The 23,237-nt window shown below is 51.6% G+C and overlaps 10 protein-coding genes across 10 annotated transcripts; 7 read left to right on the top strand and 3 right to left on the bottom strand.

Annotated features, from left to right (window-relative positions):
* Nucleotides 1–1,082: 1,082 nt before the first annotated feature.
* BDV14DRAFT_188773 (uncharacterized protein) lies at nt 1,083–6,693 on the top strand (the record flags this gene model as incomplete). The annotated part of the gene is made up of 4 exons (XM_073771114.1): nt 1,083–3,326; nt 3,357–4,889; nt 5,440–5,593; nt 5,654–6,693. 4 exons carry the CDS (start codon nt 1,083–1,085, stop codon nt 6,691–6,693), a joined length of 4,971 nt encoding a protein of 1,656 aa, XP_073629827.1.
* Nucleotides 6,694–7,045: 352 nt separating this feature from the next.
* Nucleotides 7,046–7,847, top strand: BDV14DRAFT_170791 (uncharacterized protein). The gene is made up of 3 exons (XM_073768271.1): nt 7,046–7,198; nt 7,281–7,380; nt 7,535–7,847. The coding sequence occupies exons 1-3, from the start codon at nt 7,095–7,097 to the stop codon at nt 7,769–7,771; spliced, it is 441 nt and encodes a 146-aa protein (XP_073629826.1). The 5' UTR covers nt 7,046–7,094; the 3' UTR covers nt 7,772–7,847.
* A 16-nt stretch (nt 7,848–7,863) lies between these two features.
* On the bottom strand, nt 7,864–11,506 carry BDV14DRAFT_170785 (chloride channel protein). Its single transcript, XM_073768270.1, has 8 exons — nt 11,421–11,506; nt 10,348–11,362; nt 10,224–10,291; nt 9,813–10,172; nt 9,689–9,766; nt 9,317–9,642; nt 8,918–9,272; nt 7,864–8,867 (listed from the first exon to the last, which is right to left on the bottom strand). The coding sequence occupies exons 2-8, from the start codon at nt 10,814–10,816 to the stop codon at nt 7,953–7,955; spliced, it is 2,571 nt and encodes an 856-aa protein (XP_073629825.1). The 5' UTR covers nt 10,817–11,362; nt 11,421–11,506; the 3' UTR covers nt 7,864–7,952.
* Nucleotides 11,287–12,011, top strand: BDV14DRAFT_198668 (histone-fold domain-containing protein; the record flags this gene model as incomplete). Its single annotated transcript, XM_073773010.1, has 4 exons — nt 11,287–11,362; nt 11,421–11,506; nt 11,565–11,655; nt 11,710–12,011. The coding sequence occupies 4 exons, from the start codon at nt 11,287–11,289 to the stop codon at nt 12,009–12,011; spliced, it is 555 nt and encodes a 184-aa protein (XP_073629824.1).
* Nucleotides 12,012–12,244: 233 nt separating this feature from the next.
* On the top strand, nt 12,245–13,620 carry rip1 (ubiquinol--cytochrome-c reductase catalytic subunit RIP1). Its single transcript, XM_073776630.1, has 4 exons — nt 12,245–12,788; nt 12,922–13,010; nt 13,083–13,233; nt 13,290–13,620. The coding sequence occupies exons 1-4, from the start codon at nt 12,524–12,526 to the stop codon at nt 13,469–13,471; spliced, it is 687 nt and encodes a 228-aa protein (XP_073629823.1). The 5' UTR covers nt 12,245–12,523; the 3' UTR covers nt 13,472–13,620.
* A 396-nt stretch (nt 13,621–14,016) lies between these two features.
* BDV14DRAFT_36557 (uncharacterized protein) lies at nt 14,017–15,710 on the top strand. Its single transcript, XM_073776631.1, has one exon. It carries the CDS (start codon nt 14,153–14,155, stop codon nt 15,596–15,598), a length of 1,446 nt encoding a protein of 481 aa, XP_073629822.1. The 5' UTR covers nt 14,017–14,152; the 3' UTR covers nt 15,599–15,710.
* A 66-nt stretch (nt 15,711–15,776) lies between these two features.
* Nucleotides 15,777–16,341, top strand: BDV14DRAFT_170776 (uncharacterized protein). The gene is made up of 3 exons (XM_073768269.1): nt 15,777–15,998; nt 16,061–16,088; nt 16,153–16,341. The coding sequence occupies exons 1-3, from the start codon at nt 15,822–15,824 to the stop codon at nt 16,248–16,250; spliced, it is 303 nt and encodes a 100-aa protein (XP_073629821.1). The 5' UTR covers nt 15,777–15,821; the 3' UTR covers nt 16,251–16,341.
* Nucleotides 16,342–16,353: 12 nt separating this feature from the next.
* BDV14DRAFT_170774 (uncharacterized protein) lies at nt 16,354–17,924 on the bottom strand. The gene has a single exon (XM_073768268.1). It carries the CDS (start codon nt 17,624–17,626, stop codon nt 16,418–16,420), a length of 1,209 nt encoding a protein of 402 aa, XP_073629820.1. The 5' UTR covers nt 17,627–17,924; the 3' UTR covers nt 16,354–16,417.
* Nucleotides 17,925–18,874: 950 nt separating this feature from the next.
* Nucleotides 18,875–20,320, bottom strand: BDV14DRAFT_198664 (S-adenosyl-L-methionine-dependent methyltransferase; the record flags this gene model as incomplete). Its single annotated transcript, XM_073773009.1, has 4 exons — nt 18,875–19,853; nt 19,920–20,049; nt 20,114–20,237; nt 20,309–20,320. The coding sequence occupies 4 exons, from the start codon at nt 20,318–20,320 to the stop codon at nt 18,875–18,877; spliced, it is 1,245 nt and encodes a 414-aa protein (XP_073629819.1).
* A 1,077-nt stretch (nt 20,321–21,397) lies between these two features.
* On the top strand, nt 21,398–23,198 carry BDV14DRAFT_170771 (putative UV excision repair protein (RadW)). Its single transcript, XM_073768267.1, has 7 exons — nt 21,398–21,633; nt 21,696–21,743; nt 21,802–21,874; nt 21,936–22,015; nt 22,070–22,387; nt 22,449–22,901; nt 22,957–23,198. The coding sequence occupies exons 1-7, from the start codon at nt 21,616–21,618 to the stop codon at nt 23,074–23,076; spliced, it is 1,110 nt and encodes a 369-aa protein (XP_073629818.1). The 5' UTR covers nt 21,398–21,615; the 3' UTR covers nt 23,077–23,198.
* The last annotated feature ends 39 nt before the right edge of the window (nt 23,199–23,237 follow it).

Below are 23,237 nucleotides of genomic sequence, written 5' to 3'. Positions count from 1 at the left end.
GGCAGGTTAAGTAAATAATTTACTGCGGACGGTTAATCTCAGTCTCGACTGATGAATTTGGGGCGTGAGTTTTTGCGAATCTGGTAGTTGAGGTGGCGTGGAAGAGATCGAGGAAAGCTCGTGTGCTTGACGTAGAGCTCCATCTCGATATGTGATCTCGCCTTGTTGGAAGCTGGAACTAAAAGCGGCCTGAGGCAGAACGGCAGGCAGCCAACTAACTAATCGGCGACTCGGATATCGGAGATCCGGCGGGTCGGTGATAGGACGGGGGCAGCAGAGCAAAGTCCGGGCGGAAGAAATGGGCAAGAAAAAAAGCCGGAAAGCTGTGAGTCAGACAGGAAGCCAGGCCTCACCCAGCATTTGCACTCCTGCTTCTCCCTAAGGCTCCAGTCTACGCGTCGTGCCGATTGGACATGTGCAAATCTGGGGCTGAGCAGCCACCTGACCCAGATCCCTTCAGCTTCCGGCGAGTCTTCGAGAAGCTGACGGTCTCTGCTTGATTAGGAATCCGTTTCAGAGTTTTCTGCCAGCGCATGCATTGCGTGCAGTTGCAGGAGTATAGATGATAGATGCAGCTGCCATCGGTTACCCGTGACATAGTTCGTAGACTGCGGCAAGGACAGGTCTCACTACAGGAATTGACATCACATCCCCTGAAAAGCAGCAGTGACAGCAGTGAGGCGATTGGCCGCGAGAGAAAGTACAAGACTGAGTTTCTGGAACTGCCTGGATCCACGCTAGCCCGCTTCGGGACGACGCCAACGCGACCAGGTTCAGTTCCTTTCGTCCTCATAAAATATCCCTCGTTTCCCTGTCTTTACCATTTTTCATCCATCACTCATTAATCTCTGTCGCTGGAAGACATTTCTGTTTTCCTTTCTCTCTACTCTATCCTTCCCTTCTTTTCCCCTTGCGCGTTTGTTTGACGGCCCTGTCGTCAAATGAACCTGCACTATCTTACTTGTCCCGATTATAAGGTAAATTAAAACCATCGATAAATCGCCATCCACTAGGCGTGAATTAACAACTAACGAAACCAGTGCTGCCTCTTCCCCTTGATGAAGAGGTCCCCCGCTAGATAAATGGTCTTCAAGCCGTTTACCCACATCGCGCGTCAGAGTTTCACCAAAGCCTTTACTCATGGCTATGCTCAATCGGTAGTCGCCGCATCGCAGTCTTCGTACGCGTCGTCGACAACACTCAACCACCTCACTGTCGCCAACCCGGCGAAATTCTCTCGAACCACCCAGTTACAACATGTCTTCCAGCCGTCGAGTTCTTCTGGTGCTGGCGCAAAGGCCAGCCAGGGCAGTTCGGGCGGCGGAGATGCAGGGTTAGCTGCATACTATGCAGCTTGGCAGCAGGCTCAACAGACTGGAGATGACAGCGACTGGAAACAGCTGCAGTTGAAACGGAGAGTAGGCTGGAAACCGCTTACGGAGGAAGAGGTCACCAAGCACCAGAAGGACGAGGCTGAATTGTCCGCTGCTCACTCCGACCTCAACCGTTCTCCTCACCTCACTCAGGCCAACGCCAACGAAGATGTCAGCGCAAAGGTCGAAGAAGCAGTAGCCCGCGAAATTCAAATCCAGGAGGAGCAGGCTCAGGCTGAGGAAGCGACCGAAACACAGGATGCTTCTGCCACTGAAGCGTTCCCAGAGTTGCCGGAAGAAGTTGCTGCTGTCGGAGATCTCGCGACGGAGGAGTCGCGTCTTGCTTCAGAGCGGATTGTGCGTCTGGCTTCCGATATGAAATTCGCGGAAATCCCTGGCGCTTTCGCAGCCCTTCTCAGAGACGGCCTAACACCGACCGTTGGTGCCTACAATGCTTTGCTCGACTCAGCTATCGAACTCCACGATGACCGATCTCAAGCGATTCCGAAAGCCCTCGATGTATACTCCGACATGCTTCGCCGCAGAGTTATTCCCGATGAACAGACATATCAGATGCTGGTTCAACTTTTCGTGATGCGTGCTCATGATGCAAGGAGTGCGATGCAAGTGCTGGAACAAGAGAGGGCCCGCTATGGAGGCATGGAGGAACCTGGGAGATTCATGCTCCAGTCTAGTGAGCTCGAAGAGGCGATTTTGGCTGAGGATGATTCTTTCGGAATCGCCCTGAAATTGTTCGACACCGCCACCACTCGTCATACGGATCTTGTTTTCTCTGGCGACATCTACCGCTATCTGATCACCGCCTGCGCTATCGAGGGCAAGGTCGAAGCCATGATTCGCGTATATGGACACATGGAATCCCACAAAGTGACTCCCCATGCTTCCATTTTCCCTTCGATGATTGAGGCGTTCGCTGCTGCCGGCGACCTGACGAGCGCTGTCGAGTGCTATAACGAATACCGATCTCTCGCAGTGTCCGACGACAATGGCACATTTTGCATCATCCAACGTCTGGATGGCCAGGTTTATGCTGCTTTGATCAAGGCGTACATCTCTTGTGGCAAGGAGGAGAATGCAATGCGCTTCCTTGAGCGAATTCGTTCCTCTTTCGATGAGGTGACCGAAAACCGTGAAACACGCCAAAAGGCACTAGAATCTGTTATCGTCCATGACGCTCTTGTGCAGCACGCTCTTAAATTGGGTGATCATGCAAAGGCCCTTGAGGAGGCCAAGAACCGATTGCGCGATGGAGCCCTTGATCAGGCCATGTCTCAGATATGCATATCGGCGGCCGATTCCGGGAACTTGAAGATCGCTTCCGAAACATATGATCTTCTCCCCAAGGACGTGGAGACGCGACAGAAGGCTGCTGTTTCAATGATGGCTCTGTACGTACGCGATGGCAATGTGTCAGCTGCCCGGTCCCTGTGGCTGATGTTGAGCACTGTGGGTCAGGCAATGTCGGATATGGTACAGCCGACTGTGATGTATGCCGTCGCTCTTCTGAAGAGTGGTCGCACCGATGAATCTCTCCTGGAGGCGCGTAATATGTTTGCCCGTATTCGCAGCTCCTCCCCCAACAATTTGTCCTCCAACTCTGTTCGCGAACAGATCAACGAGAGTATTCATCTTTTCAGTCGTGTTCTTGTCCAGGGCGCCACTGTTCTTTCGCCCCAAGCTTCTATGTCGCTCCTTTGGTTGATGGTAGAGAATGGCGGCCTCATCCCACCAGTCGCTGAACATGCTGTCGCCTTCCTCGGACCTCTCGAGATTTCGCAGCTTAACCCTCGAGACCTTGCCCTTGCTCTCCAGATCCAGGCCAGCATCTTGGTCAACAACAACGCCATGTCTTTCGACGCTGCTCACCCCATCCGCTTTTCCCATATGCTAGACATCGCACTGGCCAACGGACTCGCTATGGATTCCACTACCGTTAGTCTCGTGGACCAAGCGGTCAACAAGCTCTTCACTAGCCGACCCGACATGGTGGGCCGGTGGCACAGCTACCTGGGCCTAGCGTCAAGCCCATCAACCTACCTCTCAAGCCCTCATACACCTGTCTCTGACATGTCTAGCATGAGCTCTGTCCCCAGCGAGGACTCGTTCGACCCTTACGCATATGCTACCGATTTCAAGGGCTCGGCCATGATCGCCGATGGTCTTGAGAGCACTCACGGCCGCCTCGAGTCTCACCTCAACGAAGCCCTCAACAGACTTCGTAACATGCGCCGTGCTGGTCGACACCCTCGCTACATCACCTACGCCAAACTCATTGCTGCTGCCGCCAAGAGCAACCGCGTTGATCTTGTGCACGAGGTTTTGAGCATGGCCAGGCGTGATGTTCCTCTCCTTCCGCAATACAAGGCTGTCAAGTACGGGTGGACCTCAATCCTGGATGCCATGGTTGCTGCTTGCTTAACCTTGGGTGACCGTGGACTCGCTGCCAAGTATCATCATGAGCTTTCCGAACTCGGTTCTGCCCCATCCGCCAACACCTTCGGTTTGTACATCACCACACTGAAGGAATCTACCAAGACATTTGACGAAGCTACTGAAGCTTTGAAGATCTTTCACCGTGCTGTTGCTGAGGGCGTTGAGCCAACATCGTTCTTGTACAATGCTCTCATCGGTAAGCTTGGCAAGGCTCGCCGTATCGATGACTGCCTTCAGTATTTCGCTGAGATGCGTGCGAACAACGTTCGACCTACTAGCGTGACTTACGGTACCATCGTTAACGCACTTTGCCGCGTCAGCGACGAACGCTTTGCTGAGGAGATGTTCGAGGAGATGGAGTCCATGCCAAACTACAAGCCTCGACCTGCGCCATACAACTCCATGATCCAATACTTCCTTAACACCAAGCGCGACCGCAGCAAGGTCTTGACTTACTACGAGCGTATGTTGAGCCGCAACATTAAGCCTACGATGCACACCTACAAGCTACTCATTGATGCTCATGCCTCTTTGGAGCCCATTGACATGGAAGCTGCAGGGAAGGTGCTTGAGACCGTCAAAGCCTCTGGCCAGGAGCCGGAAGCAGTTCACTATGCCTCGCTCATCCACGCCAAGGGCTGTGTGATGCGGGATATGGAGGCTGCCCACACCGTCTTCAAGACTGCCGTGTCCAACCCCAGAGTGCACGTGCAGCCTTGCCTGTACCAGGCCCTTCTCGAGTCCATGGTTGCCAACCACCAAGTCGCCCAGACTGAATCGATCGTTGAGGACATGGCGAAGCGTCGGGTGGAAATGACCGCCTACATCGCTAACACCCTCATCCACGGATGGGCCGCCGAGGGCAACGTTCAAAAGGCCAATGCCATCTACAACAGCGTCGGAATTGCAAAGCGGGAACCAAGCACGTACGAGGCGATGACTCGTGCATTTTTGGCCGCCGACGACCATGCGAGCGCTTCTCGCACGGTGCAGGAGATGCTCTCCCGAGGGTATCCCACGGCCGTGGCCCACAAGATCGCTGATCTTGTCGGCAATGGTGCAGTCACAGCTACCCTTTAAGGAAGGTGGCTGATAAGTTCTTGACGATAAAAGTCGCCTCTTCTTTTCCTCACACTCAACAAAAAAGATTTAATCGCATTCATACAGGGCTGGACCCGGTTTCTTCTTGCTTTCCATCCAGCCCGATAATGACTGCAACGGTTTTGGGAGGCACTTATTGCCAAGGGTTTTTACACATTTTTCTATTCGGATTCGGACATATTGCATTCAGCGGCCACGGCGTTATGACTTTTGTACGTATACCACGTTTGGGACGGTGTTTTTCCTTATTTTCCTTATTTCCCTTATCTCCTTTGTTATTCGATAGAGACTCTCACCTCTCATAAAATTATGATAAATGATTTAAAGATCTCAATATGGCGTTTCCATCCGTAGTTTCTCACGTCCAGTTTGTATTACTGTTGTATGCGTCATGCGCGGGTGCTCCCATTACTGCAGCTTCCCGATCCCCCACTTCACTTCTCCAACATCATCCCACCTCGTACGCTCTTCGCCGTTGCCCTCAAACATACTCTCACTCAAGCTGTTACAGCTATATTTATCATATGGTTCTCGGCGACTACCCAATTCAGCTAGATCTATTATCCGACCACTGCCATTTCGTCGCAATCTCCACGCACGCCAGCCTAGCCTTTCAGCCATGGACTCTTCAGACTCGCAGCACAAGCGGCCAAAGAAGCTAATCTGTTCGTCTCCCTCATCAGATCCCAATTATACTGAATGAAACGAGTACTGACTTTATGCAGTCGCCCCTGGCGACATAAATGCAACCCCCAAAACCCAAACACCACAACCCACCGAGTCCGTCGTCCCCGTCTCCGCGCTCCCCGCTCACGTCGCAGACTCCCTTCGTTCGGAAACGATGACGCCCAGCACAGAGTACGACAATAACGTACGAACGCACCCAGCGCGAGCGCATCAGTTCGTGCGCAACCCGCCACTCACAATCTCCCAACTGCACCCGACGAACCCGCTCTACCAATTCCACGCCTGGTTTCGGGATCCAAGGCTCGAGGCCTCGTCTGCGCCGGAGACTTGTACGCTTGCGACGGCCGAGCTGCCGTCGGGTCGGGTTAGTGCACGAGTTGTTTATCTCAAGGAGTTGGACGAGAGAGGATGGACGGTTTATAGTAATTGGGGGAGTCGGGAGGGCAAGGGGAGGCAGGTGTTTGGGGTAGGTAACGTTGAAAGTGGTGGGAATATCCCTGAAGCTATACCGTTGCCCGATGAGCCGCTTGTCACGGACCTGGGGCTTCAGAAGCAGGGAAACAAATGGGCTGCGTTGACATTCTTGTGGTCGACATTGGAACGCCAGGTCCGTATTGAAGGGCTGGCTGAGCCGCTCAGTCGCGAGGAGAGCGAAATGTACTGGAAGACCCGCGAGCGAGGAAGTCAGATTGGCGCATGGGCTAGTTGGCAAAGCAAGGTGCTTTGGTCGGCTGAGCCAGAGAACCTCGTAAACCAGCGACGCAAGAGCTTCGGTCCGGGCGAGGATTCAGGCAACATCGTCTATCCTGAGATTCCCCACGATGTGAACGAGACGGACATTGATGATGGGCGAGCGCTGCTCGAGAAGAGGGTGAAGGAGATGGAGGCGCGGTTTGCCGACACAAAGGAGATCCCTCTGCCACCTTTCTGGGGAGGCGTACGATTGATTCCGGAATCGGTTGAGTTCTGGCAAGGACGAAAGAGTCGTCTTCATGATCGATTTCGATATGTGCGGATTCATGGCAAGGATGATGCGTCGTCCTTGTATAAATGGCGTGTAGAAAGGTTGTCGCCATAGAAAGTATAATAGACCAAAACTGTAAGATAGAAGCAAAACTCATCTCATATGCTTTTGCTATAGGCTGGGTCGTGCCAACTACCTAGTATGTTTCGCTACTGTAGACATTACTACACTGGAAACCACGAAGTATACTGGAAGATTACTCGTTCCCTCGCAACATCAGTTTCCTGATGTAAGAAAAGGAAAGAGCGACCCTGTAGCCCTGAATCGTACCTGCCTTACGAATGAGTGAAATGACTGTGCCTGGAGTATAGTTGTGGATAGATGGCCAAGGCCTGGCTTGTAGATCGAGGTCAGCAATCTGATACTTGGCATTCTTGCAACAACCACCAGCTCGACTCCACACTCATCTCAATCCATACAACACCTCCCTCCCTTCAAAGACCAAACCCCCAACAATGTCTGAACAAACACAGCCCCCCGCATCGGCAAAACCGCGCTGGATCCTCCTCGCCGTAGCATCCGGCGCATTCGCCGCGTTCAACGGTCTCTTCGCGAAACTGTAGGCAACCTCAACCTCCCTGGAAGGGCACAAACAAGCGTCCAGTATTACCTTGAAAGCACAAAGCTGATAAATCAAACAGCACAACCGACGGACAAACAGTCTCGTTCGCCAATGGTCTGTTGTCCATCTTCGGCGCTACAGCCGACGATCACCCGTTCTGGTTGCTTGTTGTTAGGGGGGTGAGTTGGGTTCCCTTTCCCTTTCCCTTTCCCTTTCATACTTGCTACGTCAACCAAAACCAATGGAAGGAACCATTTCCACTGGGCTAGCCCGCCCATTCATTTCTACCTATCTCACTTTCCAATTTAGAACAGTACATTGACAAGTATTTAGATCTGTTTGGGCTTAAACGTCGTCTGCAATATCATCATGTGGGCGCTCTTCACGCGTGCCCTGACGGCCGCGCCTTCGACAACAAAGGTGTCTATCACCAATACGTCGGCGAATTTCCTGATCACAGCGCTGCTGGGTATGGTTGTTTTTAGTGAGCGGGTTGCGGGGCTTTGGTGGTTGGGGGCTGCGATGTTAGCTGCTGGTGGGATTTTGGTGGGGATGAGGGAGGAGAAATAGATATGACCACCCTTTATTTTTCTGGCTGTTCATAGGTTTGATGATAAACAAGGTGGAATTTGGGGTTAGAATTGGGGGTTCAATAATTTCTGGGTTGAAAGACATTACACCCTAGTATTTCGTCTATGGTTCATTCATGTACTATACATCGCAAGTCTATACCAAAGGAAACCAAACCAAATCACCGCCTTTCCTCTAACTCGACCATTCCATCATCATCAGCATCATCCTCCGTCCCGGTCAGAATGCCCGTCGGCGAGCGATCCTCCTGCGGCAAAGGCCTGGCATCCCTCGGTCTAGATGGCCCTTTAACCTTCGAGAACTTCGAGCCAACCATCTGCATGAAATTCCAAATGCGCTCTTCGAGCGTATCACCGTCTTTGGCATTTTGATATGCGCCCAGCGGAAACTCGGCTTGGTTCGTTGCGGCGAGCGCCTGTTCCTCGGCTTCAACCTTGAATTGGTACTTAAGGCAGTCTTTGACTGTTACGAGGCCTGTTAGGCGCCCTCGGTGCTCGACTAGGATGACGCGGGGGCCCATCTTCTTGAAGATCTCCATGACGGTTTCGAGGGGGAGGCGCGGGTGCACGGTGAGGGGGGTGTGGTCGACGTAGCGACTGAAGTCGACGAAGGTAGCGCCAGAACTACTCTGGATGTTATCGAAGGTATCTGGTGCAGCGAGATGTGTGCGAGAGACACTGATTGATGCGCGACGGGCGACGGCAGCCTCGGCAGCTTCTTTCGTGAAGACGCACTGCGCGGTAGGCGACATCATGCCTTCTGCTCTAGTGCGGTCGATGGCGTAGCGCAATTCTGTACGCCCGATGTACCCGACTAGGATCTTGCTGGAGCGGTCTTCCACAATGGGGAAGCCTTGGAATTTGTTGTCGCTTAGGAGGTGTTCTGCCTCGCGCACCGGGAAGTCAGATGCGGGGAGGGAGATTGGGTCGCTGGTCATGGCGTGTGAGACGGGGACGTTGAAGACGTGGTCTTCTTTGTTGTCGAGGAAGGGGAATCCGTTGGCCCAAATCATGCGGTCTGCTATACCGCCGTTGCCGAATCGGTCTCCGACGGCTTTGGTAACACCCACCACAATCTAAACAAGTTAATGGATGCTATAGCGGGAAATAGAGAGATGTTGCGTACCATGGTGGGAAGGATGTAGGTCAGGGCTCCTGTGAGCTCGAACATGATAACAGTCACCGAGATAGTCAAATGCATGATTCCACTAAGAGCCGCACCGGCGCCCAGGAATGCGTAGGTTCCCGGCGTGATGCAGGGGAGATCTGGTTCGCAAGCAGCAAAGAATCTCGAATCTGGAAACGATTCATGCAATGCCTGAACCATGATACCGACCATGCGCCCGAATGATGCTCCAATCGCCATAGATGGGACGAAAATACCTGCGGGAACCTTGCATCCGTAGGAAATGATGACCAAGAATACCCGCAGGATTGTGGCAGTAGCCAGAGATGCAACCATTGACCATCGGTATTTGGATCTATTCCATTAGCGATGCAATCCAAGAGGATCCAAAGTACTCACTCGCAAAGTCCGTGATAGTCATGCTCGCCCTGACATTCTTGGAATAGAATTTCCATCATCTCCGTCATGTTGATCTTCAGGAACATATTCGGAAAACAGATCACTGCTGTGATGGCAGCCAGAATCACCGACTCGACCACAGCATGCTGAGAGAGGTATTTCTTTCTGAATGCTTGGACGCGGAGGTTCCATTTGATCACAAGCGCTCCGTACAATCCACCAAAAATACCAATTATGATGAAGAAGACCAATTCGAAAAAGTGCCAAGTGCGGTCATAAGACACCTGGAACATGACAAGCTGCCCAGTTCTGAAAGGATTCATCACCTATGCAACGTCAGTATAGGTCATTTGGAGAAGGATGAAAACATACGGACAACACTCCGGTGGCAACCAGAGCACAGAAATAGCTTCGCCATAACGTCTTTAGTGGAAAGTAGGATGCCACTTCCTATCAAGTGTCAGCACTTGTTTTTTCATGGCCTAGAGACGCATACCTCAAGAGAGAATAGTACACCACCGATAGGACTACCGAAAGCAACAGCGACACCAGCCGCAGCAGTTGCCGTCAAGACTTCCCTGGTCTTCGAAGCACTCCGCTTGTATTTGGTGAAGAACCGCGAGATGACATTCCCCGCACAGACCGCAAAGTGTACACTCGGCCCCTCTTTACCGACTGACAGGCCTGACGCGATAGCGAGTGGGAGTGCGATTGACTTGATTAAGAGTGTCCACCCACCCAAGAAGCCTTTCATGACGAACCCGGCGATGATACATTTTATCTCGGAGATACCTGATCCGGCGGCATATGGGGCAAAGGACTTAACCAGTTTCGCGGCTATGAAGGCAAATAGGACCTATCGAGACTTAGCGGAAGTCTAGTGAGGAGGAACGGAGGGTCGAGGTACCGCATAGAAGGTGTATAAGACGTAGTTCACAATCCAAACCGAGGTCCAGGTTCTCCATTCCGGGCATCCTGGAGATTAACAGAGTTAGCCTTTGCTCTGGATGCGACGAGAAAGCTGTACGTACCTCCTTCAGCACCCCAGCAACAGAACTGCTGGTTGAGGTAAAATGCGGTCGTACAGTAACCCAGTTTAATGTCCGACAACCACTCGGTAATAATATTTAGAACAGCCGCAATCAGCCCAATAGCTGCCCCGACGATCGTGATGACAAGCCAGGCTTGTCCAGCATCATAAGACTCCCGTACTTTATATCTCCATTTGAATGTGCCTTCTTTGTCCCAGAACCCTGAGCCCTCCTGTCTCTTCATCCGCCGCCGCGCTTGCTCGTGCACGCCATCCTGAACCCAGTCTATAGTCGTGAAATCCTCGTATCGTTTGATCTCGCTGATCTCTTCGGTGATCACAGGTGCCTGGCCATTGCCGGTGGGCGAGCGTGGAGCTTGCGACGAGGCCGATAACCCCGAGAAGGTTCTCCAGAGACGGCGCTCGGACAGGACGGAGGGGGAGAGAAGAGGGGACGGTGAGGCAGGCATTGAGCTTAGAGCCTCAGTTGTGTAAGCAGTGAGCGAACATAGTCGAGTTGTGTCTTTGAGTGGAAGCTGGCCGTGTATTCGGAATGGTCGGCCGAGAGCGATTGGAAACACGGCCACCACGTGAGATAAGGAACTCGAAACGCTTATCGCGTCAAAGAACGGAGCCGGGTTGGAGGGACGCGGAGTACTTCTCTTGTGTAATTATCTGTTGCTTGAGAAGGCGAGAATATATTTGATCACTTCGTCCAACCCAATTCATTGTCGAAGCCTCCCCTCCAAGCCATCTCCATCAGCAATTCACGAAATCCTTTGTGTGCTACGCGGTATCGATGCGCCACGCGCGCGACTAGAGCATCTGCTTCACCACCCGTTCTTGAATCCAAATCTACGCGCCTTCACCAAACTTTCGACCCTCACAGAGACCAAACTCAAACTCCATACTATACCTAATTGCTAGCAGCTATATCGCAATGCCCGCCAAAGATACCAAGACTGCGTCTGGGTCCGATGCAGCGCTCGAGATCACAGGCCAGACATCTCTGCCAAGTACGCTCGACAACCAGTATACTACTTGCAATAAAAGCCCGCTGACTCTGTTTCTCAGTCTCTCGTATAAAGAAGATTATACAGTTAGACGATGATATCGTTCAATGCTCGAGCAATGCGACATTCGTCGTTGCGATGGCCACAGTACGTGACCAGCCTCGACTCTTTACCCGCGTTGCTCCGACTAAACGAATACTCGCAGGAACTATTTATACAATATCTCGTGGAACAAGGACACAATGTTGTTAAGTCGGAACGAAAACCGCGAAAGACCGTACAATACAAAGATCTAGGTACGTCGCAGGTCTACTAATATCCGGTTGGGATGATGCTCATACCTTCAATAGCGACCGCAGTTTCACGAATAGACAATCTCGAATTTCTCGCCGATGTGATACCTAAGACCACAACGTATAAGCAGTTCAAACAGAAGCAAGTGAAGGACTCTTCCAAGGAGGTCGAGGTCGAGAAGGGACAACGCGCACTGAACGGGGCCTTACCACCGGTAACAGAGAGCCCAGAAACACCAAATGGCAAAGATGAAGCGTCGGTGCCTCGAAGTTCGCGACCGCCGACTATGACGATGCTGGTTGACGAGGCTGAGGACTCGCATGGCAAAGATGACGACGTGGAAATGGCGGACCAGTGAGTGAAGGTATAATTGGGATTAGGAGCACATTCGGGAGTTATATGGCGAATTTGGGTTATGGGTCGCATTGCCTTCTACATGATGTTGGCTTTCATGTTTTTGTATGGTTCGATGATGATATCGTATGACGATCCAAAATAGCCGCATCCGCTGCACCGCCGCAGACAGATGCCTACCAACGACTTTTACTACTTAGCAACGACGTAAAAAAATATCAATAGACTCACTCTTCATTTAATTGAATGAATTCATTACTTTGTAGGTTGTAGTATACAGAGTGCCTGACGTCGACACCTCAGGTTGATTAGCGGTGGGATCTCAGCCAATCAGCGCAAGAGTATTTCCGAATCGCTTTTCGTGAAAGCTCGACGCTTCGCCGGGCGGCCGACGACGGGACTTCGACCTCAGAATTCCTCCTCCATCCGCATCCGCTCCTCTTTGCGTCCCATCCCCCTTCCTCCCCGCCCCATCGGTCGTTCTTATTGCAATTGATCCGCAATTGCTCTCTCGCCATGGCTCTCTCCTCAGCTTCCAACTCTCTGCTGCGCGCCTGCGCCCGCCAGCAGCTGTCCACAACTTCCCGCGCCATCGTCGCCTCCTCGCAACGGAACAGCTCGACCTTCGACAGCCCATTCGCCGCCAAGGACACTACGAAGATCCCTGACTTCAGCAAATACTCGTCCAAGAAGGGCCCTCGCTCCAACCAGGTCTTCTCTTACTTCGTCGCTGGTACTATGGGTCTCGCCTCTGCCGTCGGTGCCAAGGCTACTGTTCAGGGTAGGTGTTCCTGAGCATTTGATATTCGGGGAAGATGGAGAGCTGGGATAGTTGCTTGGAATTGAGAAAACTGGCGACAACGAATTGTTTTGTTCTGGTCAAGGGTCAATGGACTGACACCACTTTGCGATAGACTTCCTTGTCAACATGTCCGCCTCCGCCGATGTCCTCGCCCAGGCTAAGGTCGAAATTGGTCTTGGAACAATTCCCGAGGGCAAGAACGTATGTTTGCATCTTTTTGATGATTTTTGTGCCACCGCTGTGCGCATTGCGACTAACCTGAAACCTCAATAGGTCATCATCAAGTGGCGTGGTAAGCCCGTCTTCATCCGTCACCGTACCCAGGATGAGATCAAGGAGGCCCAGGACTACGACTGGAAGGGTCTCCGTGACCCCCAGGCCGATGAGGACCGTGTCCAAAAGTCCGAGTGGCTTGTCATGCTTGGTATGTGAAATGCAGTCTAAGAGAGTTTTGTGGTGACTAATAACCGGTGTTTCTAGGTGTCTGCACTCACCTTGGTTGTGTCCCCATCGGTGAGGCCGGTGACTATGGCGGCTGGTTCTGCCCCTGCCACGGTTCGCACTACGACATCTCCGGCCGTATTAGGAAGGGTCCCGCCCCTCTGAACCTCGAGGTTCCCCAGTACAACTTCCCCGACGAGGAGACCCTCATCATCGGTTAAGCGAATATACCAGGTCGATGTTGGATTTTGAGTGATGGGGAATTGAAGGAGAATGTGGAAGGTTTGTGTGTTTAGATGGATCTCCCTGTTATGTTAAGATTAGAGGGATTGTGTTTTTATATTGACTCACATACAAAAATGAGCCGCCTGTTCTATTATTCCAAACCCTGCCCTACTCCCCTCATCGAGCCTGTACACTCACTGCTCATGGGGGTCTTTTGTTGCTTTATAGACTCTGTTTCCCATTTCTCTCCGTTTGCTCCTGAGGGATTCGGAACTGGACCTGAGGCGAGGGGCGATGAACAATGTCGCTGTAGATTTTGGGTCATGTATTCTAACCACTTATTTCCTTTGTCAATTGAGCTTGCATTGTGTTCTAGGTGCGGCTTCTGTCTTTCAACCTTGTAGTATTATGCTACACTTAAATTCCGACTCTGGTAAGTGGAATCATCTATATTTCTTGATCCTTTGATGCAGTACTTCATGTTCTTAGATCATCATCTTGCTCGCTCAAGCAAGAACTCAGACCGGATCCTTCGGCCCACGCGTCTCATGTATACATCATGGCAACTCAGCCTCATCTGCGCCTTCCGGTTCAGCCCGCAAAGACCATTCCCGCAATCCCAGCCTTAACTACGCATCGGGAATGAAGATTCGTCTTCTGACCTTTAAACAACAGTTATGACTTTGGAATCGTTTCACTATTTTTGCGCTCTGCCCTTCGACATTCGCCGTGAAATTTACTTGTTTGCTACACCGCCCCGCGTCGTGCATATCAGAGAAGACGCCCAAGAACCAGAAGAATTCCAAGATCACTTCAGGCAGAGAGTTGATCACCGCCTCAACCCAGACCTTGCTCATTTCGCCCCAAACTGGCGTCGGCAGATTCCTGGTCCCGCAAAACAACGAACTCTAGAATCATGCGGCATAACTAGTAGTCGGGGCGGACCACATCAGCCCTGGGAACCGTCCCCATCCACGCCAGAGATCCCACCCACCTGGCTCCAAGATGAACCGGTAATAGCGGAGCAGATTTTACGGCAGAACTCTCTGTATAGCACTGCGCCTATACCGCCTCTTCTATATGCGTGGCGCGAACCGCGAGCTGTGCTGAAGAGGTGGGGATACACGTTAGCCTTCGAGACGCGCACCACGGAACCAAGAACGTGGTTCCATTTTGGACGCGATGTCGTCTTCGTCGATAGATTCTCAAAACACTGGTTTATGAGCGATGACGGTGATCTCCTTACGTCCTGTCCCTGGCGCATTCTAGGACAATTCCACTCGAGAGATCTAAAGCGGGTACGCAAGTTAGCCTTGGGCCAGTGCGGAGAGCAATTGTTCCCCTGGGTGCGATATCATTCGTATAATCTGCTTGCGAACGCAGTTCGGTTGTTTCCGGATCTGAGGGAGCTCCAGATCCCCCAGTGGGAGGAAAAAGACCTGTCATGTTGGCCCAGCTCCGGCAAGGTCGATCCAACCCAATATTCGAGGAACAGGAAACCTGGTGTGAAGCAAGCTGAAGGCGAGCTTTATTCTCTACCCGTTGAGGAAATCGATGCATTGATATCGCTTCTCTGTCACGAAAATGGCATCAAGGGCTTTGTACCTGCCACCGGCTTCCTCGGAGAAGTGTTAAGAGTCTACAAACAGACATCCAGCGACGAGAACAATGCACTTCCTTTCTTCGAGTACCAACAGCAGCAGCTATCGCAGCGCCTATCCGAGTACCGAGACCAGTTTCAAACTGAGACAAAGCCTGGCTTATCAACATTTACCTGGGGCATCCCGCGCGTAAAAGCGGTACATATCCTTTCACCCTCCATGGCAGTCCGATTGCATGACGAGCGTCAACTAGCCTGGAAGAAGTTCCTCACATTACAGCACGATTTTCAGGTTACTAGCCATGGCGATGGCCAACCGGTACCGGCACCGTTCCCCGACACAGCGGAGATACAATACTGGACTGCGGAAATCGTAGATGACGTCTATATCAACGATATATATTTCGGCCCGTTCCCTAGTCACCTGCAACAAAGAGATCTGGATGTCTCGCATCGGCACGCGAGGTATCGGTGGGCTAGCGAGGGAACGGTTGCTCAACCCAGCTCTGAGGCATTGTTTTGAGAGAAGGATCTACCAACAAGATATGAACCCGATAGCTCAATCCGTGAAATCCAGATGATTCACTTTTCCAATATGATATCATGATCTTTAACTCGGGCAATCATTTGCTAGGTAGTTCGGCAAATTGACCAAGCCCGACCCTTAACCCCGTCGGGAAATTCGAAATCGGCCTCAACACTCGGTGATTCCCATCTATAAGACCACGCGCGTAAGCAGTGACTCAATGCGCTCACAAGACGTTCTTTTACTACTCCTACTACAACTATCTTCTATTTCCAACTTCCAAAAAGAACATAATCAACTCAAATACTTACTCCAACATGCACACCTACTGCCCACCCCCGTCACGCTTTTCTTATTTCCGCCGCTCTTACCCAGCCTACCCGGCTTTCGGCAGAAGGTACGGATACGGTCGGATGGGACTAGGCCGATTCACCAAAGTAGCGCTGATTGGAGGAATAGGATATCTCGTTTTCAAGAAAGCGACTAGGTATGACCTCGGAGAGCTGGGACTGATAGGGGATTGGACCGGATAGCTGATTATTTATATATAGCTCGAATGGCCGTTCTTCAGGGGCTGAAAGGTCCGGTTAAGGCTGTACAATGTCGAGGCAGGATATCCCATGACGGTGTTGGTTATTGGTACTTCTAGGAGGTAGTTGATGAGTGGTGCCCGTTCACATTCTACTTATGTACTATAGAAGAGAACATTTTGGAATGAGGTTGAAGCAATCAGAATAAATCGATGGTATTGTTCGCTAAATAACAGGATACGTTTCTATCTCAATACTAGTGCGCGTACATGGCGGTCTCACTACCTCATGCATCGTAGGCGCTGTTGTTACAACTCAGAGTGGATGATGGTCTCACACTCACACCCTCGAAGAGATGGTCGGTTTGTTCGAGTAAAACCGATCTATTTCGTGGGGTATACGTGCCAACTGAATTGGTTGACCTCATTCTTTGCAATGTCTTCACGGTAATTGTCTGGCCCGCGTCCGGCGAGGCGAGTACCATCGTACTTGGTGAAGGTGTCGGAGGAGGAGATCGGGTACTGGAACGAAACAGCGGGTGAACGTTGCTTTCGTCAGGGATATTCGGATTTGCGTTGGATCTATTGGCGTCTTGCTGCGTGGATGACGACAGGATTGAGGTTGGACGTAGCATCACATTGTCCAAGGACCGCTTGACCTGCGCACTATTTCGTTGAAGCTGCTGAAGTCTGCTTAGGTTGTTTTCGCTGCCATAATCATTCGCCCTGATTCGAGTTGCTGCGGTTTCGGGATAGGGTACAATTGTCGGGTTTAGCCCAGTTGAAAAGGGTTTGGAGTCCGATGGAGTCAGTGTTTTGCCGGAGTAGCGAGCTGAGTTTCTAGAGTCCGTGCTAGAGACAGATGGCTGGCGCTGAGGAAGAGTGTCGGTTGATTGGCGTTGCAGTCTAGTGCTCGGCGATGGGGTATTAAAAACTGCTTTTTGCAAGGCAACTGATCGACTCGGAGAGATGCCGTCAAGCTCGTACGAGACCAAACTTGGCCATTGGTTGGGATTGTTGCGAGCGATCGTTTTTGTCATGAGAATACCGCACAGCATTCCCTGAGTGAGAATGGAGAATGCCCATAAGACGCAGCGGGCAACCAAGAGCGACTGTCGATGTGGGTATATGGCCGACTCTTTGGTCTCGGGCACAGAGGTACTCCATGCTATGCCTCCCGCCGTTACGCCAGTTGCGAGAGAGAGGTAACCGATGCCAGTAACATATGTGGTTGCTCGCCATCCTTTCCGCGGTGTCCAGGTATCAACCTTTGGATTGTTTGCTGAGGCCAATATCAAGGCAAGGACCACAGGGCAAGTGATGATGCTGAAGCTGACAATGATTGCTTCAACCAAAGAGCTATCCGGTGATGAAACAACCGAAGAGCCATAGCACATGCCGTCGATGACAGTGACGATGACGGTCAGAAGTAGGGAAGCTCCGCCTACAAGGTAGACCGGGGCGGCCCTAAGCATGGCAGAGCCGAAGAGCGTCATGCAGGCGAAAAGAAACCCGCAGATTAGAAGGGTAACACGACGGAGCGGTTGCTGATGGAAGACGTGATTCAATCCAAGCGAATATACGAACTTTCTGAGAACACTGAGGAGGAGGCTGGCGAGAGAGATGAAATGGCCGGGTTGTTGATGGTGGTAGAGGCGTAAGTACTTAATGGGGAAGGACCCAAAGCGTGTCGAGATAACCTGGAAGGGACGGCAAGATGTAGTAGGGAAAGAGCAGTGATCAGGTATTGAGAGAGGAGAGGCGTCAGGGATGTACTGGGATAGTTATTGGGTCTATCAAGAATTATTTTCTTATGGGCGAGAATACAGACAGGGAATGTTCGCTTGTTAAGCCCGAACGCGCACCGAAGCGGCATGGAGTGACTCAGAATGGAATGGTCAATACGGTGTATACAGTGCAAAAGTACGATGGGTTGCTCTCGTAGTATACTGATCTGGCGGATGGATTGGATACCTTACATTCTCTCGGTGGCTTCCGGCCTGTCATCCTACACACAGCACAGCCATTGGGTCTTGCAATTGATCACACGCAATTGACTTTTGTTTGGCAGTCAAGACCCAAGCCACCTGGAGCCACACAGAAATGCGAGATCCAGGTATTCTTCACCGAGGGATCGCAGAGCCTGTGCCTGGCATGCGATAACTAACTGTGAACGTTCAGGGCTTGAGCATCCAGGACCAGCAGGCCGGCGATTGGCTGGTTGCCGCGAGAAGAGAATATTCTTGCATAGAACAGGTCTCGCCAGCGAACAATTTGTCAGGGACGAATTCGATACTTTGAACGGCATCCAATAGAGACCGTCAATTGTGATAGAAAGGCGGAATGTGTTGTCCACAGTGTGACGTGTCAATAGAACACTTGGGGACGAATTACCGCCAATTTGGGTAGAAAGAGCCTGACAGTAAGGATCACCGCCATTTCCCAGTCAAATCAGTATCAGGTGATAAGAATAAAAACATGGGAACTGTTAGTAGAAATAATGGCTTCGGCCTCGGGATTGATGATGCTCATTGATCATCGTTGCTACGGTACCTTATGTGACAAATCCAAGGGACATGTCCGATCGCCACTGCGTCAGTTCATGCCAAAGAGCCGGGTAGTGAAATGCCCAATCTAGCACCACCGAACAACAGTGTCAGGGCTCAAAGTCCAGGGTAGGGCAAACATCGGCCGGTATGGCTAGTTGTTCGCTTGGCTACGTGTCCGGGGGACTACGTTGAGCGTCACCGGTAGCCTTTCGTCACTGATGCTGACACCGTCGTACTGTATACTTTGACTATGGTCGTCGTCTTCTCTATCTCGCCTTTTCTGGCTACTGTGGGTGTTGGGGATCGCTTATCATTATCATTCTCGGAATCATGGTCGATAGGGAGAAGACGGTATAGTATACGATGGTTGAACATCATATTATAAACATATGTATATGTGTAGTATGCTTCCCAAATCAGCTCAAACTCCCAGCCACTGCCTCGACAATTCCATCGCCCCTCGTCCACCGGATCCCAGAACTCAATTACTTGCAATCCGGCTTTCTCAAGAAGTCTTCGCCACTGCTGTCTCGTCCGTTCCATGCCGCCGTTGAAAGCCAGCATGGCCATATCTAAGTGTGCCTGAAACTGTGGCGCTCCTTGCTCGAGAACAATCATCTCGTGCACAAGGAGTTTCGAGTATCCCGGCGTCATGGCCGAGACAATGTTCTTCAAGAATCGGAGGCAGTACTCGTCGGACCAGTCGTGGAGGATGTGGTGAGGGAAGTAGACTCTGGCCCCCTTGATAGGCTGCTCCGTAAAGAAATCAAACGCTAACTTCTCAACCTCAGCTTCATCACCCAAGTCCACCCCCTGCAAGACAAGCTGCCCGCGCCGCGCGGAACCAGGAAACTTCTCTCTGAACGCAAGCAGGTCATGGCCCTTTCCTCCACCGACATCCACAATCAGCGCCTTGTCCGGCTCTGCGCCGTCCAGTATCCGGCTTTGCACGGGGTACCAATCGACCCAGAACCTGCAGGCGCCCATTGTGTTGCCCATGAAGAGTGTGAAGTCCTTGAGCAGGGACGGTGTCTCGGTAATATGCTCAAAGGTAGTCTTTTCGGTATGGAAGGCGAGCTGCACAAGGCCATTATGGGGGTCGATGGGGCAGGCGTAGCCGTTTGATAGGAAGAATGCCGGGGCGCTTTGTATCGCGGGGACGGTTAACTGGGATCTGGAGGGATTTTATTCAGCTGTGCTGATGACCCTACAAATGCTGAGCGACAAGAAAGAAACCAACATCATTCTGTGACCAGCAGCAATTTCCTTGGTGGCCATGGCTCTTCTGATGGGCGTGGACACCCATATGTTCGATGCGCCGACAGTTTCCTGGACGAAATGGACGGATGAGAGAAGGCGCAAGACTCGCACTAGATGAAATTGCATTAGGTCGAGCGAACTTATAGTTCTCTTGAGGCTCGTTTGCCCACTAACCTATCAGTAGCTCCCCAGCACCGGACAAGCGAGCCAATGCCTCAGACGCGACAGGGCCATGTTGCACAATGTACTCGAACAGCTTCAGGTCGACTGCGATGCGTGCACTGACGGCAATCATGGGCTTCAAAAAGAGTTAGAAAGTAAGAATTTGATTCATATCTAAGGCTTGGTTAGGGTTGGCCTTTTCCATACCGAGAAGGCCATGTCTACTGCGACATTTCCTGGCTGTTCTAGCTGTGCCGTGAGTGCTTTGCTAAGCTGCAGACATTCTCTCTTTGCCTGGTAATCCGCTCTATTACTGAGTCTCGAAGAGAGACGCTGAAGCTGGGCTATCAGGTGGGTGGGATTAGATTTAGAGGTGGTATGGTGTGATATCCCGTTAATGAAAGTCATGGTCTAGATAAGACATGATACTGATGGGAGAAGTAAAGAAAAGAAGACTCATCTCCCGAAGTTCTTTCTTTATTTGGTCGAGCGCCGCGGGATATGTTCCTGGTTTGTTTTCGTCTCTGTGTCTAGGTACACAATTCCGTGTCTCCCCTGCCTGTCGTGACGTCTAGAAGATGTTTTGCAACTTTAACCAGACGTTTTTTTGGGCTTTCTTAATGCTTACCTGCTGGCCTCCTCTGCGTGAAGGACGGGACAGGTGTCACCGCGTCAACTCCTAGCATCTCGCATTTTTTGAGGAGTGATGATAATGTCGCTGCTTCTCCTTCTACAGGTAACATAGTCCACATTGTACCCCCATACCCTCTAGTACTGAAGATCTCTATCCTCGTCCACCCCTCAGCGCCGACGCGAAGTTGCTCCGGTTCAAGGTTCAATACCAACGTCTGCCCCCGGACGCTGCACCAGGATCATATTCGCCAAACTTCTGTCTCTTTCTACTGCTGTTGGGGCTCATTGCTATATCTGCTAGCGTGAGGGTCTTCATCGGACGGCGGCCCCCTGACTGTCACAGATATTCCAGCCGCAAGTACCTAATGGCCATATGTATCCTCCTTTGGTCTTTTAGGCTAACTCTTGAACTCCTCCCTCAGCAATCGTCCCGCTCAATACGCAACGAGAAGTCTTTGCTTTGAATCGGACGTTCGGTGATGACCCCCAGGTAGACAAGAAAACCATTGCTGCTTGGGACTCAGATGCGCCAGGTAAGTGATAGCCTGACATCTGGTTGACATGCATGATTTTGTGTAGAAAGTAGAAAGTGGCGCAGCAGAAGTGGCTTGGGAGGGGTTACCTAGTGACCCACTGACCGCCTCCGCCGTCTGCCTGGCAGTTCCCTCATCTCTCTCTGCTGCCATCATAATTGATCATCTTCTCTAGTTGCTATCACCTCTCTTTTCTGGCTGGTTCTTCGTTCCGGTTCCTCCTTACTATCACCTTGACATCTCTTAACATAACCTTTTCCGTCTCCCCCTCCGCCCCCCAGCTACACCAGTCCCTGTCTTCCACCTCCCCTCCCCCACTTCTAGCTATCTACCTTCCGGTGGCGCAAGATGAAGCTCACTTTCAAGGTACGCATCAGTGGTCTACATTCATCCGGCCCGTGGATTTCACTCTAACGCTCGTCCTATAGGATCTTAAGCAGCAAAAGTTTGTGATTGATGCAGAGCCATCAGAGACGGTAAGTCGTCCTGCTTCACCGTGAAAGCCTTCGCCGTGCGGGGCTAACTCATGCTTAGGTTGGGCAAGTCAAGGAAAAGATTTCCACGGAGAAAGGCTGGGATGTTCCGCTTCTAAAGCTCATCTACTCGGGTTAGTCTATGCTACTATCCAAATTCGGCGGGCTTGTATCTAACGCCTAGGTAAATAACAGGAAAGATCCTTCAAGATGACAAGACGATTGAGTCCTACAGCATTGAAGAGAAGGGATTCATTGTGTGCATGGTCTCCAAGGTAAATATTTTCTCCGCGTTCAAGGTGTGAGTGCTAACATTCGTATCCGCTTAGCCCAAGTCTCAGCCTGCTTCCTCACAGGGGCCCTCCACACCATCGAAACCAGTGACCTCAACCCCTGCTGCACCTCCTGCCCCCGCTCCATCCTCGAACACAGCTTCTGCGCCTGCTCCCGCTCCGGCGACTCCTTCTCCGGCCGGTTCCGGCGCTGCTCAAGCTTCTTTCAATGATCCCTCAACATTGCTGGCTGGTGCGCAGAGTGAAGGGGCCATCGCTGAGATGATGAACATGGGCTTTGAGAGAAATGACATCAACCGGGCGATGAGAGCTGCTTTCTTTAACCCAGACCGCGCTATTGAATATCTCCTGAGTGTGAGTTCAGCCAACCATTATGTTTATGACGTAGCCCGCTAACTGCCCTTCCTCGACATAGGGTATCCCTGAAGACGTTCAGCAGGAGCAAAATCAACGAGCTGCTGCCGCCTCCCCTGGCGATCAAGCCCCCGCCGCTCCCACTGCCAGAGCTACAACCGGTGCATCTGGTGACGACGAGCCGGTGAATCTGTTTGAGGCCGCTGCCCAGGCTGGCAACACTGAAGGTCGTGGTGGTGCTCGAGGGGGCTCTGGTGGTGAAGCACAGGCCAACCTCGATTTCCTGCGCAACAACCCACACTTCCAACAGCTTCGCCAGCTGGTCCAGCAGCAACCTCAAATGCTCGAACCCATTCTGCAACAAGTTGGTCAAGGAAACCCTCAAATCGCTCAGCTTATCGGACAAAACGAGGAGCAATTTCTTCAGCTACTGAGCGAGGAGGATGACGGCCCTCTTCCCCCAGGCACGACTCAGATCCACGTCACAGAGGAAGAGCGAGACGCTATTGAACGGGTATGTCCAGTCTTCCAGACCATTACGTATGGCCAATCAACTAACTTAGGTTTAGCTCTGCCGACTTGGATTCTCGCGCGAGTTGGTCATCCAGGCCTACTTCGCGTGCGACAAGAACGAGGAGCTCGCGGCCAACTACTTGTTTGAAAACTCCGACGACGGTGACGATGCATGAAACGATTCTCCGGCCTCAGATGTCTTAATGTGCCGCTTTTCCTTACCTACCAATCTATTCCCCTCTCATAATGAGTAAAATGGATCCGTTGACTTGATTTCTATTTTTCTTCGTACCTCTACCTAATCTTATTCCCCTTGTAGTAGCTATCCCTGTAGCAA

This window comes from Aspergillus stella-maris, assembly GCF_047715825.1.
Source record: "Aspergillus stella-maris strain CBS 113639 unplaced genomic scaffold BDV14scaffold_17, whole genome shotgun sequence".
In the NCBI taxonomy this organism is placed as follows: Eukaryota; Fungi; Ascomycota; class Eurotiomycetes; order Eurotiales; family Aspergillaceae; genus Aspergillus; species Aspergillus stella-maris.
This window is presented reverse-complemented; position numbering and strand designations above follow the sequence as displayed.

What these genes read in the sequence shown, in the direction of transcription:
- BDV14DRAFT_170771 (XM_073768267.1), top strand. An exon ending in ATGCAGAGCCATCAGAGACG is followed by an intron (nt 21,744 to 21,801) that starts GTAAGTCGTCCT and finishes ACTCATGCTTAG; the next exon opens with GTTGGGCAAGTCAAGGAAAA. An exon ending in CTATTGAATATCTCCTGAGT is followed by an intron (nt 22,388 to 22,448) that starts GTGAGTTCAGCC and finishes TCCTCGACATAG; the next exon opens with GGTATCCCTGAAGACGTTCA.
- BDV14DRAFT_36557 (XM_073776631.1), top strand. Translation starts at nt 14,153, where the DNA reads ATGACTTTGGAATCGTTTCACTATTTTTGCGCTCTGCCCTTCGACATT.
- BDV14DRAFT_170776 (XM_073768269.1), top strand. Translation starts at nt 15,822, where the DNA reads ATGCGCTCACAAGACGTTCTTTTACTACTCCTACTACAACTATCTTCT. An exon ending in TACCCGGCTTTCGGCAGAAG is followed by an intron (nt 15,999 to 16,060) that starts GTACGGATACGG and finishes TTGGAGGAATAG; the next exon opens with GATATCTCGTTTTCAAGAAA. An exon ending in GTTTTCAAGAAAGCGACTAG is followed by an intron (nt 16,089 to 16,152) that starts GTATGACCTCGG and finishes ATTTATATATAG; the next exon opens with CTCGAATGGCCGTTCTTCAG.
- BDV14DRAFT_170785 (XM_073768270.1), bottom strand. Translation starts at nt 10,816, where the DNA reads ATGCCTGCCTCACCGTCCCCTCTTCTCTCCCCCTCCGTCCTGTCCGAG. An exon ending in TCTTATACACCTTCTATGCG is followed by an intron (nt 10,173 to 10,223) that starts GTACCTCGACCC and finishes AAGTCTCGATAG; the next exon opens with GTCCTATTTGCCTTCATAGC. An exon ending in GTGTACTATTCTCTCTTGAG is followed by an intron (nt 9,767 to 9,812) that starts GTATGCGTCTCT and finishes GACACTTGATAG; the next exon opens with GAAGTGGCATCCTACTTTCC.
- BDV14DRAFT_170791 (XM_073768271.1), top strand. Translation starts at nt 7,095, where the DNA reads ATGTCTGAACAAACACAGCCCCCCGCATCGGCAAAACCGCGCTGGATC. An exon ending in AACGGTCTCTTCGCGAAACT is followed by an intron (nt 7,199 to 7,280) that starts GTAGGCAACCTC and finishes TAAATCAAACAG; the next exon opens with CACAACCGACGGACAAACAG. An exon ending in GGTTGCTTGTTGTTAGGGGG is followed by an intron (nt 7,381 to 7,534) that starts GTGAGTTGGGTT and finishes ACAAGTATTTAG; the next exon opens with ATCTGTTTGGGCTTAAACGT.
- BDV14DRAFT_170774 (XM_073768268.1), bottom strand. Translation starts at nt 17,626, where the DNA reads ATGACGCTCTTCGGCTCTGCCATGCTTAGGGCCGCCCCGGTCTACCTT.
- rip1 (XM_073776630.1), top strand. Translation starts at nt 12,524, where the DNA reads ATGGCTCTCTCCTCAGCTTCCAACTCTCTGCTGCGCGCCTGCGCCCGC. An exon ending in TGCCAAGGCTACTGTTCAGG is followed by an intron (nt 12,789 to 12,921) that starts GTAGGTGTTCCT and finishes ACTTTGCGATAG; the next exon opens with ACTTCCTTGTCAACATGTCC. An exon ending in CAATTCCCGAGGGCAAGAAC is followed by an intron (nt 13,011 to 13,082) that starts GTATGTTTGCAT and finishes AAACCTCAATAG; the next exon opens with GTCATCATCAAGTGGCGTGG.